The 16,848-nt window shown below is 39.7% G+C and overlaps 3 protein-coding genes across 3 annotated transcripts; 1 reads left to right on the top strand and 2 right to left on the bottom strand.

The window, feature by feature from the left end:
• Positions 1 to 672: 672 nt before the first annotated feature.
• LOC125003466 lies at positions 673 to 7,615 on the bottom strand. Its single transcript, XM_047577421.1, has 10 exons — positions 7,425 to 7,615; positions 6,941 to 7,240; positions 6,618 to 6,851; positions 6,413 to 6,517; positions 6,014 to 6,235; positions 5,479 to 5,814; positions 5,029 to 5,377; positions 4,888 to 4,945; positions 1,671 to 1,852; positions 673 to 1,533 (listed from the first exon to the last, which is right to left on the bottom strand). The coding sequence occupies exons 1-10, from the start codon at positions 7,477 to 7,479 to the stop codon at positions 1,506 to 1,508; spliced, it is 1,869 nt and encodes a 622-aa protein (XP_047433377.1). The 5' UTR covers positions 7,480 to 7,615; the 3' UTR covers positions 673 to 1,505.
• Positions 7,616 to 8,162: 547 nt separating this feature from the next.
• On the bottom strand, positions 8,163 to 10,873 carry LOC125003467. Its single transcript, XM_047577422.1, has 8 exons — positions 10,775 to 10,873; positions 10,452 to 10,685; positions 10,247 to 10,351; positions 9,848 to 10,069; positions 9,313 to 9,648; positions 8,860 to 9,211; positions 8,701 to 8,758; positions 8,163 to 8,400 (listed from the first exon to the last, which is right to left on the bottom strand). The coding sequence occupies exons 2-8, from the start codon at positions 10,633 to 10,635 to the stop codon at positions 8,263 to 8,265; spliced, it is 1,395 nt and encodes a 464-aa protein (XP_047433378.1). The 5' UTR covers positions 10,636 to 10,685; positions 10,775 to 10,873; the 3' UTR covers positions 8,163 to 8,262.
• Positions 10,874 to 13,872: 2,999 nt separating this feature from the next.
• LOC125003883 (85/88 kDa calcium-independent phospholipase A2-like) lies at positions 13,873 to 16,783 on the top strand. Its single transcript, XM_047578126.1, has 3 exons — positions 13,873 to 13,926; positions 14,024 to 14,097; positions 16,059 to 16,783. Exons 1-3 carry the CDS (start codon positions 13,912 to 13,914, stop codon positions 16,201 to 16,203), a joined length of 234 nt encoding a protein of 77 aa, XP_047434082.1. The 5' UTR covers positions 13,873 to 13,911; the 3' UTR covers positions 16,204 to 16,783.
• The last annotated feature ends 65 nt before the right edge of the window (positions 16,784 to 16,848 follow it).

The raw sequence follows: 16,848 nt of genomic DNA on the forward strand, positions 1-16,848 counted from the left end.
TATGACGTATAGTTCATATAGTAAAATACGGAATCGTCCTGTATTTTCATAAATGTCTAATACATGTGTCTGTCTCCCACATATACACTAAATCTAACAATAATGAACAAAATAAAACAGGAAATACTACGTTGTGGTAGTACTGTGTTGTGCGTGTGGCGCTGTCACGGTTGCCTAGAGACAGAGACTCAAAAACAAATATGCGCCTTTTAAAAACGTCCACTGCACCCGGGATTCAACCACGTCCTCAAAAGGGAGTAACAAAAAATACACTTGGAAAAAGAAGTGAGGGAAATGTGTTGACTGTTTGAATCTGGTCTACTCCACAGACAAGAGAAACACAACAGTTTCTGATGAACCCAGGACTGTTGAGGGAAGGAGTTATGTTTTGCACTTTCTTGTTTTCTTTCTTGAATAAGCAGACATATGTTTACAAGTGTTTTTGTTGTTTTTTGTTCTCAATTTATTTAGTTTATATTTCAAATTAGTTGGTTCAAATGAAGGCTTTATGTGAACTAATTAACAGCACATTTTATGCAACAATGTTGTACAATAAAGAATGTGTTCAGCATTTCAAGCTTTAAGATAAAGAGATAGATGCTTTATTCATCCCAAACTGGGAAATGTGAGTATTTTCTTTCTCCCTCGGGCCTGTGGTGGTCATGGCCCCAAGGAGCCGTGGTGGGTGTCCCTTATTTTCATTTCTGAAAGGTGGCAACCCTAATAACAACTCAGTTAACATATCCATAGTTGGAAAGCAACTGTCATTGCTTCCAAATGGCCAAAAAATAAATTAAAATTATATGTTTTTTTCTTGTGTGTGGAGGGGGTTTAATCTACATTCATTGTTATTCATATATTATCAAAGTGTAACATACACTGTTTTTTGATGTGTGGGATCAATAAAGTTATTGTACTAGACTAAGAAGTTTTAATACATTGTTTTTGGTACCTGTTTCCCATCAACTTTAGTTTGTGTGTGTGTGTGTGTGTGTGTGAGAGAATTAAATAAGCTGAGGCATTATGCATTATGCTTTAAAATCCTATTTGTATTACTTCACAGCGCAGCTTTGCCTCCTCCAATATGGCAGACACGCACTTACGTCACATCAGCGGGCCAACCCAGTCAACGAGGCGTCTACGTATTAATGTCTATGGTCTATTTGACAACAAGTCCAGTGGTATTTTCTTAAATGTGAACTTTCCTGTTGCCATGTTTTGTATGTACTTTAATAGCTACAGTGTACAGTACAGTTTTCTTGTAGCCTATACACTGTGTGATATACGTAGTACTATAGTATCAGTTGGCATTCACCATAAAGATATTTTTGCTCAGTATCTGACTGTGAGAATAATAAAAAGCCTGAGAGAGTCACACACAGTCATGGAAATGAGTAAACCTGTATAAAAAGTTCATGGTTTCAATTCCTAAAACATGTGGTGGACGTTCAAATCTGTCTGTCTGTCTGTCTCTTTGAGTTGTCCTTTGCTGTGTTGTACAGTCTCTAGGTATCCTCTGCCTGGTCATTGAGCCTGAAAGTAAAGATCACATTATTTAATCAGGCTAAACATGCAGTAAAGCATTTTAAAGAATACAGTAGAACACGAGGAGACCGTTTCAGTAGCCAATCTATAACCTAGGTTGTTTTGGAAAAGCAGGATATACTCACTCAGAGGTTGAATTAGACCTAAATTTGACAGCAGCGTAGGAGACCATGTCTTGGTCTTGGGACTGAGGTGGGTTTGCGAGGGAGTAGATAGGATCTGTGTTGTCCTCTGAGAAGTGGATTGTGCTGTAGAGAAGTTCCTGCTCTGCTGGTTGAGCTGAGGAGTCGTCATCACCACAGTTGATCTGATGAAACACGAGAGAAAATGAATTAACTGTTTAGCTGAGCTTTTGAAGTAACGCTGAGTGACACACTGAAGTTTTTGCTTTTGAACTAAATGAAAAGGAGCAAAAATCTTTTCTTTCTACCCCTGTTGTCACCCACACAGCAACCAGTTGTCTTTAGTGATGTTTCCTTTTAACCGGTACACAACAAGCTGCACAAATGGCAGCTGAAGATGAAGAAATGACACCAAACAGAAGCAGTTATGTTACTCGACTGATTTGGTTTAGTAATGTTTAACGTGGAACACACCACTGAGATGTGTAAAGTTTAATAAAACTAACGTAGCAGCACAATAAACCTGTGACAGCACCTGAAAACAAAACATACAGAAATGTGTCTTTATGAGATTGTGATGCTTCAAAACCACAACTAAATTACGAAATGAGTTGCAACATTAAGTGGCCTCACCGCGTATTACAAGACACTGATGGAAGAAAATGAAATAATCTTCTCAAGCAAATATGATGAAAACAAGTTTAAACCATCGAGCTGCAGATATTTTGCTGAGGTAGAATAGCCACAAAGGAAAGACTGTGCTGCATCTGTAGAAGTTTTACTCAACAACAATAGATCTGTGGAGCAGCAGAGCCATTAACACTGATATGAGACGTAGTGTTTTACCTAAGATTATACATGAAGCTGCTGTTATGGTGTTATTCTTACAATATGGACACACCAATCTGAGACATCTGAGAACCATCATCAACAAAGGCCAACGATGATGTTACCTCACGTCTCCTGAATCACGCTGATCTGTTGATCCATGGTTTATCTATGATCTTTACTTTTGTCTCTTTTGTTTCTTTTCTCGTGTTCTGGTTCTAAGCTGAGCAGCCAATCAGAATGATTTCTTTGATCGTCTCTTTCCGCAGTTGATTAAACCAGTGTTGCAAGATTAAAGTGTTTCACACCCGACTGAGAGGTTTCGTTGGGCAGTTGTTGGCAGGCGAACAAACTTTCATCTGGTCTGGGATCAGTTTGGTATTTTTTGTAATTACTTTTCAATGCTGATTTTAAACAAATCCATTTAGAGAAAGATGTGTTTTGTCTTCACATGACCGTCAGTGTCTAAACACTAGAGAAGCTTAATAGGCCTGTAGTTGAATACATGACAATGTTAAATGACAATTGCAGATATCTGTAATTCAGTTTTGACTAGGCAGAATGAAAGTTAACGATATCTCAAACATCATGCATGATGTTGCTCTATTTTAGATATCCAGACATACGTCACTTCCCCTTCACGCCATAATCAAAGAAGAAGAAATAATTTCAGAACGAAGTAGGATGGCGTCGGCTGTAATTGAGAAAACCACAAGAAAATGAGGCCAGTAATGCATTCTCCGCATTCCTCCCTGTCAGCTCATACCTTGCACAGGCTGCGGGGTTGAATATTCGAGTAGCTCTGGCTGCTCCGCCATCTTGCTCACCACAAGTGCAATGTTCATCAACAACCGCTCCCGCTTGAAGTGGTAGGCGGGGCCTTCTGCAACATTTCGCCTAGTCAAAACTCTAATTCAAGATATCTGTAATTACATTCTGACAAGACGGAATGAAAATTACAGATATCTCCAATATCAGATATCTATAATCAAACTTCAGTTCAGTTTAATGGATATCTACAATTAAATTGCGACTCTTCCTAATTCCAGTTTGGGATATCTACAATGTCATTTCGCCTAGTCAAAACGTAATTTAAGATATCTGAAAAGGAACATGTAGATATCTTTAACTGAGGTGAATTAAAGATATCTTGAACTGGAATTATGACTATTCAGAATCAAATTGTAGATATCGCAAACTGGAATTACTACTAGTCGTAATTCAGTTGCAGATATCTGCAACTCAATTGTAGATATCTGCAACTCAATTGTAGATATCTGTAATGACGAACCCCATACACATGAATGGCAAAAATTATGACATTTATCCTAGGAAGAATGGAGTTGTGGATATCTGAAATGACAGTTGTGGATAGGAAGAATGGAGTTGCGGATATCTGAAATGCTCTTTTTAGCTAGGCAAAACTGAATTACAGATATCTGCAACACATATCCAGTCTAGCTTTTAAATGTTAAATCGGCTTGCCATACAGCGCATCCTCCATGACACACTCAGCCACCAGCCATCTCACTTCTCCTGGGTCAAACATCTTCACCTCTGGTCTGGAGAAATTTCAACTTTCGTTGTTTAGATTTGCTCGTGCCGTCATCCTCCGTCTGTTTGCTAGCAAGAGGTTGTTTAGCCTCTAACTCCAGGTGTTTCTTCAGGTTACTTGTACTATTTTTAGCCATAGACATTTCCTTCGGCCTCCCACCAGATACCACAAAAAGGCTGAGGTCTGACTAGTGGCAAAACACACAGACCCTAACAGTCGTCCCGACGCTGGTAAATAGTCAAATGTCGTCTTGGTTTGTTAAGGCTTTAATGTTATACCACAATTAAACCTGTTTTATATCTATTTTATATATATGTATATATGGCAATTGAACTGAATTAAAATTATACCGCTCATTGACACCATTGTAAATGTTACCTACTTTACCCACTTACGTTGTTTTGAGTTGTGTGTATTGTCTTACTCTAGTAAAGTAATTACAACCATAGAGCTCTTGGTTGGGAGGGTTAGCATGACATAGCAGATACACAGTGGTTGAAGCTACTATTGGATATGTATGTGAGATAATATGCTTATTAAAATAAACTAATTCTGTACCGAAAACACAAAAGTTCATGGCAGCTCTCACAGGCTGTTATAAAGTCAAAGTACTTGTCATAACATTGGTGAGCAGAATAAATTTGACTATCTAATACTTCGCAAAAATGATTGAATTACTGGCCGAATAAGGGATCCACCTCCAGGACCTGGGACAACATGTTAATGTAACATGCAAAGAGCTGCCAGGGCCAAACCAGACAGAAGCTGCTCTTCTGACTGGTATGATATAACATCATTATGACTCAAATGAAGCAGAGTTATTAATTTTGTCTTTACCTGCTCCAAGTTGTCCAAGGTTTCATTCACGGGAGATCGACTGGAAGTTCTTTTTTTTCTGGTGAGTGAATATAAAAACCTGGTTAGTGTGTGAATTATCTTGTGGGTCGCTAATCTCAGAAAGAGCACTGTGATGTTCACCTAATCCACAAGAAGACGGTGAGAGATATTAAAATCAGGAGAACTGTAGAAACTGCAGCTGCTGCTGGGTTCAGTTTAGATGTTTGTTTAGTTTGGACAGTGAGAGTCTTTAGAGCTGAGTTGATGTCTCTGTTGGTTGTGACAGCACAGGAGTAGTTTCTTGCATCCTGACTGCTGACTGGGTCTAGAAGCAGGTGTTTGCTTTGGTCCTGTATCAGGTTCAGAGGTCGATTGTTGAAGTACCAAATGTAGTTTGTGTTAGCAGGTAGAGGACAGCTGGTCCTGCAGGTCAGTGAGGCTCTCTGACCCTCTGTCACCACTGGAGAGGGACTTATCTTCACTTTCAGATCTGAAAGACAAACAGATAGGGTAATAAATGTAAAAGAGACATTCTATATATGAGGACATGTATTGATTGCTGGTAGGACATGAGTAACATATTCTAATTACCTGTGACAACCAGAGAAACTCCAGGAGAAACAGACACTTTTTTAGAGTTTGTTTTGATTGTGAAGATGTATTCTGCTGAGTGATTCTTCGTCAGGTTGTTTAATGTGAGGATGTGTTGGTTCTTCATGTTGTCATCAAACTTCACATCATGTGTCTCTCCAGTCAGCTGTTGATCTGCCTCTTCAGTATTTCTCTTTACTTTATACCAAAGTTTATACTGTGACCGCTGGTTGTCAGGATGAGAGTATTCACTGGAAATGTTCACAGAGGATCCTTTCAGAGCACAGATACTTCTGCTGATATAATTCACTCTCAAACATTTCTTCTCCTCTACGCCTGAAATATTGATGGAAGACAAGAGACAGATTCACTTTAAGTAACTATTAAACTCAGTTTGAATGATCTTTAAATCAAAATTCATCCCTGGTGCAAGATGTCAACTTCCTAGAAGATAGTAATGTTTGAAACCAGGAGCTTCTCCAGTGACTAAAAACATTTAAAAAGATACTTAAATCATTAGTTGGTTCATACTCACAGACGTCAGCAGAGCGCAGATCCTCAAGACCTTTTACAGCACAAGACAAACTTTCTGTTGCAGTTTTGAGAACTGAAATCTGTTGTTTCTCCTTGTCTCTGACTACTTTTCTGTTGTTAAACCACATAAATGAAGTCAGAGTGTCAGTATGAAGACAGCTGGTGTTACAGGTCAGTCTGATATGACCTGATACGTCTGGAGGAATCCTTTGAACGTGGATTTCTGTTTGGAGACAATCAAAATATTTTTCATCAGTTTATCTCTACAGTGTTAAATATATCATCAAATAACATGATCAGATTTCAGTCATAACAAATAATTAATTTTCTCCAGTGAACGTATGACTTGACAGAGATCAGAGGGGTGGTGGTGGGAGGAGTGTAAATGAGGAAACTTCACCTCTGGGATATGTGATGGAGCAGGACTCATCTACTGACGTCTGCTGATAAGAACACATTCTCCCTTTAGCGTAGGTCACACTGAAGCAGGTCGGAGTGACTGAATCTGAACAAAACCAAACACGTATCATCAGTGAACTGGTGAACACGTGTTTTGAGGAAGAGTCTGAAGAGTAGAAATAGAGTTTGTAACTGTTGTGACTCACCCACTGAGACTTCAGGGGCTCTGAGATCCTCGTAGCCTTTGACAGCACAGGAGTATGTGACTGCTTCCTCACTGCTGACCAGCTCTTGGTACCAGGGAGACCAGTCCTCATAGAGAAACTCTCTGTTCTTGTACCAGATGTAGGCTGCAAGGTTTTCAGTCCGAGGACAACTGGTGCTACACATCAGTGTCACTGTCTGTCCCTCTGTGGCAGGAATCACCTTTACCTGCAGGTCTGAGATGGTAGTTAATATAAATAACATTAATGCATCACATTACTCTTAAAGTGATCAGTCTGTAACACATTAGTGATAAACTCTGTACCTGTAACATGGAGGTGAATTATGTTTTGGCTGCAGTTGTCTAGTTTGTTAGTTTCTGTGCAGCAGTAATATTTTGTATCATTTTCTTTTAGATCATTGATTGTCAGAGTGAAGTTACTCTCTTCTGACACGCTGTACTTTCCTTGATTCCCATCTGTAGAGATCTCAGTAGGAACATACTTTGAACCACTCATGTAGACAATGTACCATCTCTTGTTTGCAGTGTGACGTTGACCTGAGCAGGACAGAGTCACTGATGAACCCTTTAAGGCACAGATGCTGGTTGGTTTCCCCTGAACTCCTTTAACAGAAGATTTCATCATCAAACATCTGGACACATTTACAACGTTAACATGACTTCAAGACTTCATAACATCAGAGAATCTGCTGCTTTAACTATATAAACGTTTACACCTAAACTCCACCAAGAAATATTAAAGTTACATTTTTCAAGTAACATAAGGAGAAAAAACAATGGTTCATACCTGAGATGTTCAGAATCAAAGTCATAATCAAACATCCAGCTTCTACCAAGAACATGACTGTTGTCGACTCCAGCGTCTGATCAGGAAGTTGATTCTTCTAATGAACTTATTAAAGCTACAGCTGTTACTGTGAGACTTTATGAAAAGTCCTAAACATGAATGAATGGAGGTTAAAATCATCAGCAGTCTTCTTACAGACTGAAGACAGAATGAACTACTGGTTAGAGTGAATGTGTCTACAAGCAGCTTCACACCACAACTATCACTTCCTTCTTCATGATGACTTTGAGGAAGAAGAGACCTCTAGTGAACAATCTGTGTAGTGCAGGACTTATTAGAGTCAGTCTGTCTCTTTCTATATATGAGGGTGTGACTGCAGCTCATTCAGTCTTTTCCTGGTTGTTTGGTTCTGTAGTTGTGTAGCAATTTCCAGTCAGTTGAAAACATCAGGCACATTTTAAAGAGACACTAGTATTGATTTCACTTGATGTCATTTGTTTCTCACTGTATATTTTATCATCATACTATCATTATTTCCTATTTTCTACATAGTGGTTTCATACAACGTGTAGCAGGAGTGTATTTCACTAGATTCTCACGATAAAGTCACAGTGAGAACAGAGAGATGTGAAGCTGTTGTGGTTATTTTGAGGCAAAGAAAAAAAACGTCACTGAACAGAAGTCAGCAGACTTGACAACTATAATGTTTAATTCACCACAACACGTACAAAGAACCACACAAGTGAAATAGCTAAAACATTTTTACAATACATGCTATGATACAACGTTATTTCAATAAGTGAACTTTGTCACAAAGTAGAATGACAACAAAGTGGTTTCAGTGTGAAGGGCGTATCTCGATGGTGGAGTAGAGGTCAGCTGTGTGGTTCTCAGGGAAGTGGAGTCTGTCGTACTGATCATCATCCTGCTTTGCTGACTGAGCTGAGACGTTCTCATACATGTGATCAGTGTTGAGCTGAGAAGACAACAGAAATAACATGACGTTACATGATACTGCATTCAGAGGTTGGGCTGGTCCTCTTATCTGAGCATTTAAAACACACCAAGATCTCATTTGATACAACTTTCAGTGACTTTAGATTAATATTGATCAGTCATGACGTTCAGCACTGACACAGACACAGATTTCAACCTGACTACAACTACTAGTTAACAAGACCTGTAATAAAACAGCATTTCCTGTTCATTTTTTTCATTTCTCCATATTTGACTGATTTTACAAAATAATGTCTACAGTGTGAGTCCTGTTGTGTACCTGCTGTGTGTTGTCTGGTGTTTCAGTTCTTGGAGACTGACTGGATCGCCTCGTCCTTCTGATATAAAAGAGTAAAGTGAACAAATATGTTGATGACTGAGTGATTTCGGATCAAAGTATGAATTACATTTGTCTGAAATCAAACACTGTGATGTTCACCTGATCCACAAGAAGACGGTGAGAGCAAGTAAAACAAGGAGAGCTGCACAAACTCCTGCAGCTGCTGCTGGGTTCAGTTTAGATGTTTGTTTAGTTTGGACAGTGAGAGTCTTTAGAGCTGAGTTGATGTCTCTGTTGGTTGTGACAGCACAGGAGTAGTTTCCTGCATCCTGACTGCTGACTGGGTCTAGAAGCAGGTGTTTGCTTTGGTCGTGTATCAGGTTCAGAGGTCGATTGTTGAAGTACCAAATGTAGTTTGTGTTAGCAGGTAGAGGACAGCTGGTCCTGCAGGTCAGTGAGACTCTCTGACCCTCTGTCACCACTGGAGAGGGACTTATCTTCACTTTCAGATCTGAAAGACAGACAGATAGGGTAATAAATGTAAAAGAGACATTCTATATATGAGGACATGTATTGATTGCTGGTAGGACATGAGTAACAGATTCTAATTACCTGTGACAACCAGAGAAACTCCAGGAGAACCAGACACTTGTTCATAGTTTGTTTTGATTGTGAAGATGTATTCTGCTGAGTGATTCTTCTTCAGGTTGTTTAAGGTGAGGATGTGTTGGTTCTTCATGTTGTCATGAAACTTCACATTACGTGTCTCTCCAGTCAGCTGTTGATCTGCCTCTTCAGTATTTCTCTTTACTTTATACCAAAGTTTAGACTCTGACTGCTGGTTGTCAGGATGAGAGTATTCACTGGAAATGTTCACAGAGGATCCTTTCAGAGCACAGATACTTCTGCTGATATAATTCACTCTCAAACATTTCTTCTCCTCTACACCTGAAATATTGATGGAAGACAAGAGACAGATTCACTTTAAGTAACTATTAAACTCACTTTGAATAATCTTTAAATCAAAATTCATCCCTGGTGCAAGATGTCAACTTCCTAGTTGATAGAAATGTTTGAAACCAGGACCTTCTCCAGTGACTAAAAACATTTAAAAAGATACTTAAATCATAAGTTGGTTCATACTCACAGACGTCAGCAGAGCGCAGATCCTCAAGACCTTTTACAGCACAAGACAAACTTTCTGTTGCAATTCTGAGAACTGAAATCTGTTGTTTCTCCTTGTCTCTGTCTACTTTTCTGTTCTTAAACCACATAAATGAAGTCAGAGTGTCAGTATGAAGGCAGCTGGTGTTACAGGTCAGTCTGATATGATCTGCTACGTCTGGAGGAATCCTTTGGACGTGGATTTCTGTTTGGAGACAATCAAAATATTTTTCAGCAGTTCATCTCTGTAGTGTTAAATATATCATTTAATAACATGATCAGATTTCAGTCATGAAAAATAATTAACGTTCTCCAGTGAAGGTATGACTTGACAGAGATCAGAGGGGTGGTGGTGGGAGGAGTGTAAATGAGGAAACTTCACCTCTGGGATATGTGATGGAGCAGGACTCATCTACTGACGTCTGCTGATAAGAACACATTCTCCCTTTAGCGTAGGTCACACTGAAGCAGGTCGGAGTGACTGAATCTGAACAAAACCAAACACGTATCATCAGTGAACTGGTGAACACGTGTTTTGAGGAAGAGTCTGAAGAATAGAAATAGAGTTTGTAACTCTTGTGACTCACCCACTGAGACTTCAGGGGCTCTGAGATCCTCGTAGCCTTTGACAGCACAGGAGTATGTGACTGCTTCCTCACTGCTGACCAGCTCTTGGTACCAGGGAGACCAGTCCTCATAGAGAAACTCTCTGTTCTTGTACCAGATGTAGGCTGCAAGGTTTTCAGTCCGAGGACAACTGGTGCTACACATCAGTGTCACTGTCTGTCCCTCTGTGGCAGGAATCACCTTTACCTGCAGGTCTGAGATGGTAGTTAATATAAATAACATTAATGCATCACATTACTCTTAAAGTGATCAGTCTGTAATACATTAGTGATAAACACTGTACCTGTAACATAGAGGTAAACTGTGTTTTGGCTGCAGTTGTCTAGTTTGTTAGTTTCTGTGCAGCAGTAATAGTTTATATCATTTTCTTTTAGATCATTGATTGTCAGAGTGAAGTTACTCTCTTCTGACACGCTGTACTTTCCTTGATTCCCATCTGTAGAGATCTCAGTAGGAACATACATTGAACCACTAATGTAGACAATGGACCATCTCTTGTTTGCAGTGTGACGTTGACCTGAGCAGGACAGAGTCACTGATGAACCCTTTAAGGCACAGATGCTGGTTGGTTTCCCCTGAACTCCTTTAACAGAAGATTTCATCATCAAACATCTGGACACATTTACAACGTTAACATGACTTCAAGACCTCATAACATCAGAGAATCTGCTGCTTTATCTATATAAACGTTTACACCTAAACTCCACCAAGAAATATTAAAGTTACATATTTCAAGTAATACAAGGAGAAAAAACAATGGTTCATACCTGAGATGTTCAGAATCAAAGTCATAATCAAACATCCAGCTTCTACTAAGAACATGACTGTTGTCGACTCCAGCGTCTGATCAGGAAGTTGATTCTTCTCATGAACTTATTAAAGCTACAGCTGTTACTGTGAGACTTTATCAAATGTCCTAAACATGAATGAATGGAGGTTAAAATCATCAGCAGTCTTCTTACAGACTGAAGACAGAATGAACTATTGGTTAGAGTGAGTGTGTCTACAAGCAGCTTCACATCACAACTATCACTTCCTTCTTCATGATGACTTTGAGGAAGAAGAGACCTCTAGTGAACAATCTGTGTAGTGCAGGACTTATTACAGTCAGTCTGTCTCTTTCTATATATGAGGGTGTGACTGCAGCTCATTCAGTCTTTTCCTGGTTGTTTGGTTCTGTAGTTGTGTAGCAATTTCCAGTCAGTTGAAAACATCAGGCACATTTTAAAGAGACACTAGCATTGATTCCACTTGATGTCATTTGTTTCTCACTGTGTATTTTATTATCATACTAATATTATTCTTCATGGGGCAGCATGGTGGCTCGGTGGTCAGCACTGATGCCTCCCAGCGAGAAGGTCTGGGTTCAGGTCCAGTTCTAGGTTTGGTTTGCATGTTCTCCCTGTGTCTGCATAGGTTTCCTCCCACCTCTAAAGACATGCTCGTTAGGCTAATTGCACCCACTAACAACATCCTGTTGCCAGACATCACAGGACACCCTAAGAAGACCCATGTCCACTCTCTGATGAGTCACAACTGTTTTGGAGGCTCAAGTTAGACCAACACAATATTAGGAAAGTGGTCATAATGTTATTCCTGATCGGTGTACGTAGTCCCATCTTTCTCTTTGTCCCTTATCAAGTTGTCTGTTGAGTTTCCTCTGTGTACTTCTGAGTTTTTATGACCCTGTTTATCGTGCAGGGCTTTTCGTTCCAAATTTAGTACATTTTGATAAAGTTTATTCCCTGCCCTTGTCTCCCCCTTGCGTCCACATCTGAGTACTACCTCTTCATCACAACACAACATATGTCTGTGAAGGTTCTCCATATATTTAAGCTCTAACAAGGCCAGCTGGACTAGACCTTCCTGTTAGTGGCTCCTGTAATCCGTCACTAGTTGAAGGGTGCATGTTTGTGTTCACAAAAAAGTCTGAGATTCAAACAACGAGCGACGACATCACATAAAGGTCAAGTGTGGCCTGATGCATTGTTGGCGTTGAAGCTCTGGGTGTTGATGTTGTTGGATGGAGTCATCGTTTCAAAAATCAACAGGGTTCTTATAGGAAATGTCTTCTATCCATATCCATTTACTAAAATATGTTGGATTATGTTTTTTTTTTAGAAATTTAAATTTGTTGGGGGAAATTAAAAAAAAATATATATAAAAAATACATTTCTGATCAACCAAAGATTCTGTGACCCCAGCCCTGCAGTAGGCCCCCTGTTGAAGACCTATGCCTTAGCATATTGAATCATCTGAACAGCAACGTAAGGGGTTCTACTAGTACCAATGCTGCCACACAAACCACAAAAAAACAGGGCCACAGGTGCTCACGTATTTCCGACCAATGGGGCGCTTCCTGGACGGAGGGCTGCTGGCCAACAACCCGACTCTAGATGCCATGTCAGAAATCCATCAGTACGACAAGGCCTTAAAAGCAGAGGTGGGAGAACAAGTAAGTTATTCATGTTTTATGTTTCATCTTAACAAATTGAATGACTAAATATGAATAACTTAGTCATTAAAACTGCATGTTATTAATTGGCTTTATCTTTTGATGTTTGCAAACTAAGGAATTAAGTCTGTACTTTTCTATATATATTATATATTTTTCTATATATATATATATTTTAGAATATGCTTGGTACTAAAGTAAAAATGTTTTTCTATAATGATTCATTTTGTATGTATTTGTTTCTGTTTTACTGTCTGGTAGCAGGTTGTTTACAGTGATTACTGTGGCTGTGGATGCTGCCACATTTCTAATTATTATCATAACTCTGTGCACGTGGCAGAAACAGACATTAACACACACCTCAGTCTCTTTAGCTCCATCATGCCACAGTGTGGTACCACATACACACAGCAGAGGGTGCATGTTTGCAGTTGTGGAACAGCAGCAGTGGCATTGCTATATTAACATACTACTATTTTTAAATCCCACTTGTTACCTACCCACCCTGACTGCCTCCCTCTCTTCAGATTTTTTATCCTTTATTATTATTATTATTATCATCATCATTATTATTGATAGAGAACTGAGAGACCTGAGACCCAGTCACAGATCACTGTTTTAATGCCAGGTGTGAACACATCAGCGATCGACTCGTTATTACATCACTCAAGATGCGCAAAAGGTAATTACAGGGTGTGAAAGGGACCAAAAAGGACTGTGTAGAGCAATAGACAACAAATAGAATCACATTGGTCAGAGTCTGTCATAATAAATATGATGTGGATCCAAGATGCTCAATAGTATGAACATAGGAAATAGCAGTGTGGATGGTATGAGAAGATTTTCTTAGTGGGGTGTCTCCAGGTAAACCTCCTCAGGTGGTGGTGAGCTCTGTGGATGTTTTCCAACCCTCCAACCCTCTGGAACTGGCCAAGAGCTTTGTAAAAGCAAAGGAGCTGGGCAAAATGCTGGTGGACTGTGTGAGTACAACACGTTTTTCAACATAAGTATATGTGTTATAATTAGACAGCTTCTACGTATTTGTTATTGTGAGTCATGAAAACATCTTCCTGGAAGTGTACAGACTCTGACGGTTGTGCAGTGGACAGGGCCAGAGCCTGGTGTGAAATGATCGACACCATCTACCACAGGTCAGCTGACTATTAGTTCTCCTTTTAGCTACATCTTCTGTCGTTCTCATGTCTTTATCTGATTAAACATGACCTCATCCCCATTTTTGTTTTTTCGCCACACAGACTTCTTCTTTAATGTTGTAGTTTTTCTAAGATGTGTAGCAACATACTGACCTGACAGGCATGGCTTGCAAAGAGCAAATATTTATCTGCTATCGCTCGCATTATTATTATCAGGGGCTACGGAGCAAAGCCAGCTTGTTATCCCATGTGCTAAAAACTGCGAAAAAAAAAACAGCTGACTGTGCTAACTTACAACAACACACACTACAGAGGTTACTTTGTGATTACAGTTACACATTTACATGCGCGTGTAAGCGCAACCTCCTCTCACACATACACACCCACACACACACGTGTAAGTGTGCTACACAGAAACACACCGGTGGCTTTATGTTATTACAGTTACAGATACACACACACACAAAGAGGATGCACACACAGACAGACATATATACGCGCGCAAGCCAGCATTACTTTGTCACACACAGGCTAACTGTGCTAACCATAAGCTAAATCTGCTAACCGTATGCTAACTGTGCTAAATGTGGGTTAAGTGTGCGACATGTGGGTTGACTGAACTAAATGTAGGCTAACTATGCTAAATTACAACAACACACACCAACACTCACTACACAGGTAACTTTGTGATTACAGTTACAGATTACAGCGCAAGCACACCTTCCTCACACTCCTCAACCACCCACGCGCACAGACACGCGTGCGCGTGGGTGGCTGTGGCCTACACGCACATGCACACACAAACACACAGGTAATTTTATGTTATTACAGTTACAGATACACTCAGGAAGAGTAGTAGGATGTACAAACATGCGTGCAAAAGCGCATATTACTCTCTCACACACTGGCTAACTGTAACCTAACTGTGCTAACCGTATGCTAACTGTGCTAACTGTGGGTTAACTGTGCTAACTGTAAGCTAATTGTGCTAAATGTAGGCTAACTGTGCCAACTTCCATGTTGACAGAGAGGTTACACTTGGCATTAGCTCCCGTAGCCCCTTCAAAATTTCCCGGAAGGAATTTTCTAGTTATTATTATTATTATTAATTATTATTATTAGGATATTTGAAAGGAAACATGTTTCATAGTTGTGCCTGTGTGAAACTGAAGAGCATAGATTAAGAGAGTTTGTACCTAAAGAAGAAAGTTAACACGTTAAAGGCCTGATTTTAGTTTAACCTCCTGTTAGTCAACAAGATAAAGTTACGACTAGACACACAGCATGCAACATAAAATTACAGAAATATTCAGGATAGATAGATAGATAGATAGATAGATAGATAGATAGATAGATAGATAGATAGATAGATAGATAGATAGATAGATAGATAGATAGATAGATAGATAGATCAGATGTCGTTGTGATAACAGTTTCTCAGTTCTGGGGAAATCCAGAAGTTGATGTGCATTCGTAATTTTTACCAAAATACAACATTAGTACAACCAACACGTTTTATTATAGCAACTATTTAAAGGCAGTGCAGCAGAGTTTTTTTTTTTTTTACTCTCATTGGGTCAATCCTCTGACTACGAGGAACTTGTGAGGAAATTATGCCAACCAAGAGGATGCTGACTCACACACTTGTCGTTTGTGAACAAATCTCATTAAAACCAGAGTTTGTAAAGTTCTGCTATAGATACAGTCAGTGGGAGCGATGAACACGTGAGGCAGAGTGTGAGCTGTTGAGGGTACGAACTGTGAGTCTTGTCGTCCTCGATGTCATCCTCCTGCAGCATCTCGCCGATGGCAGGAGTGATAAAAACATTACTATGCTTGTATAAATGTCCTGTAGTTGACTGTAACAGTTTTTTTTTCTTGCCTTCCTGTCCTGAGCAGTTGACAAACCAAACTGTGAAGTGTTTTACACATGACTGTATTAACTGTGTTTTGTGCAGACTCAGTCCCCAGCTGTCTCAGGAGGTCCTGCTGGATGAGGTGAGCGACGCGGTCCTGGTGGACATTCTGTGGGAAACCCAGATGTACCTGTATGAGAAGAGGGAGATCCTCCAATCTCTGGCAAAACTACTACTGGAGAACTGACAGCAAGAGAAAACCACGAGTAGAGGGAGAGTGTTTGAGCTCGGCTCTAAGAGCAGTACTGCCATTTGTCTTGATTCAGGACTCTAATGTTTGTGTTGCTGTGTTTCATCTTTACAAAAAATAAATAAAATAAGACTAATATGTGAGTTCACAGCAACACACGTTCAAAACATGGCAGGAACTAAAAACTGATACAGGAAACAACAGAGTCTCTGTAGCCTATTGAAAGGCCACGTATGTAGCATCTCGAAAGCCGTCATTACTGTGGTTTACTAGGTTTACTCCTTGTATGTGAGTTGAAGGAGAGGCTGGTTTTCATTTCTTCAGCTGGTACATACAGGGGAAATGTTAAGAGGAAGTGGTATTAACTGAATCTAAAGATGAATAGCCCACGCACTGACACCTCTCCACAGTGTCTGAGATAAAAGTCTCCTCCTCCTTCCTTTTTCACTGGTTCCCAATTTTCACCCAACAAAAAATTGCAAAGAAACAATATATAGTGTTTTTACTAATGCCATATTATTGAATCTGTGATACAAGCAGAAAATCTGCATTTTGCTGCAGTGTAGTTTGGATGATGGTGGTGGTGATGAACCTTAACTTCTGCCTTATGTCTGGGACCCATATTTGCACCTTTCTTCTTTC

This window comes from Mugil cephalus, chromosome 2 (assembly GCF_022458985.1).
Source record: "Mugil cephalus isolate CIBA_MC_2020 chromosome 2, CIBA_Mcephalus_1.1, whole genome shotgun sequence".
NCBI classification, from domain to species: domain Eukaryota; kingdom Metazoa; phylum Chordata; class Actinopteri; order Mugiliformes; family Mugilidae; genus Mugil; species Mugil cephalus.

Coding starts and splice junctions, on each gene's coding strand:
- LOC125003466 (XM_047577421.1), bottom strand. CDS start 7,479: ATGTTCTTGGTAGAAGCTGGATGTTTGATTATGACTTTGATTCTGAAC. Junction 4,946..5,028: donor ACCGTCTTCTTGTGGATTAG/GTGAACATCACA, acceptor TTCACTCACCAG/AAAAAAAAGAACTTCCAGTC. Junction 1,534..1,670: donor AGGTCTAATTCAACCTCTGA/GTGAGTATATCC, acceptor CTTTACTTTCAG/GCTCAATGACCAGGCAGAGG.
- LOC125003467 (XM_047577422.1), bottom strand. CDS start 10,635: ATGTGTAGCACCAGTTGTCCTCGGACTGAAAACCTTGCAGCCTACATC. Junction 10,352..10,451: donor AGCCCCTGAAGTCTCAGTGG/GTGAGTCACAAG, acceptor GGTTTTGTTCAG/ATTCAGTCACTCCGACCTGC. Junction 8,401..8,700: donor CACCAGACAACACACAGCAG/GTACACAACAGG, acceptor TTGTCTTCTCAG/CTCAACACTGATCACATGTA.
- LOC125003883 (XM_047578126.1), top strand. Junction 14,098..16,058: donor ATCGACACCATCTACCACAG/GTCAGCTGACTA, acceptor TGTTTTGTGCAG/ACTCAGTCCCCAGCTGTCTC.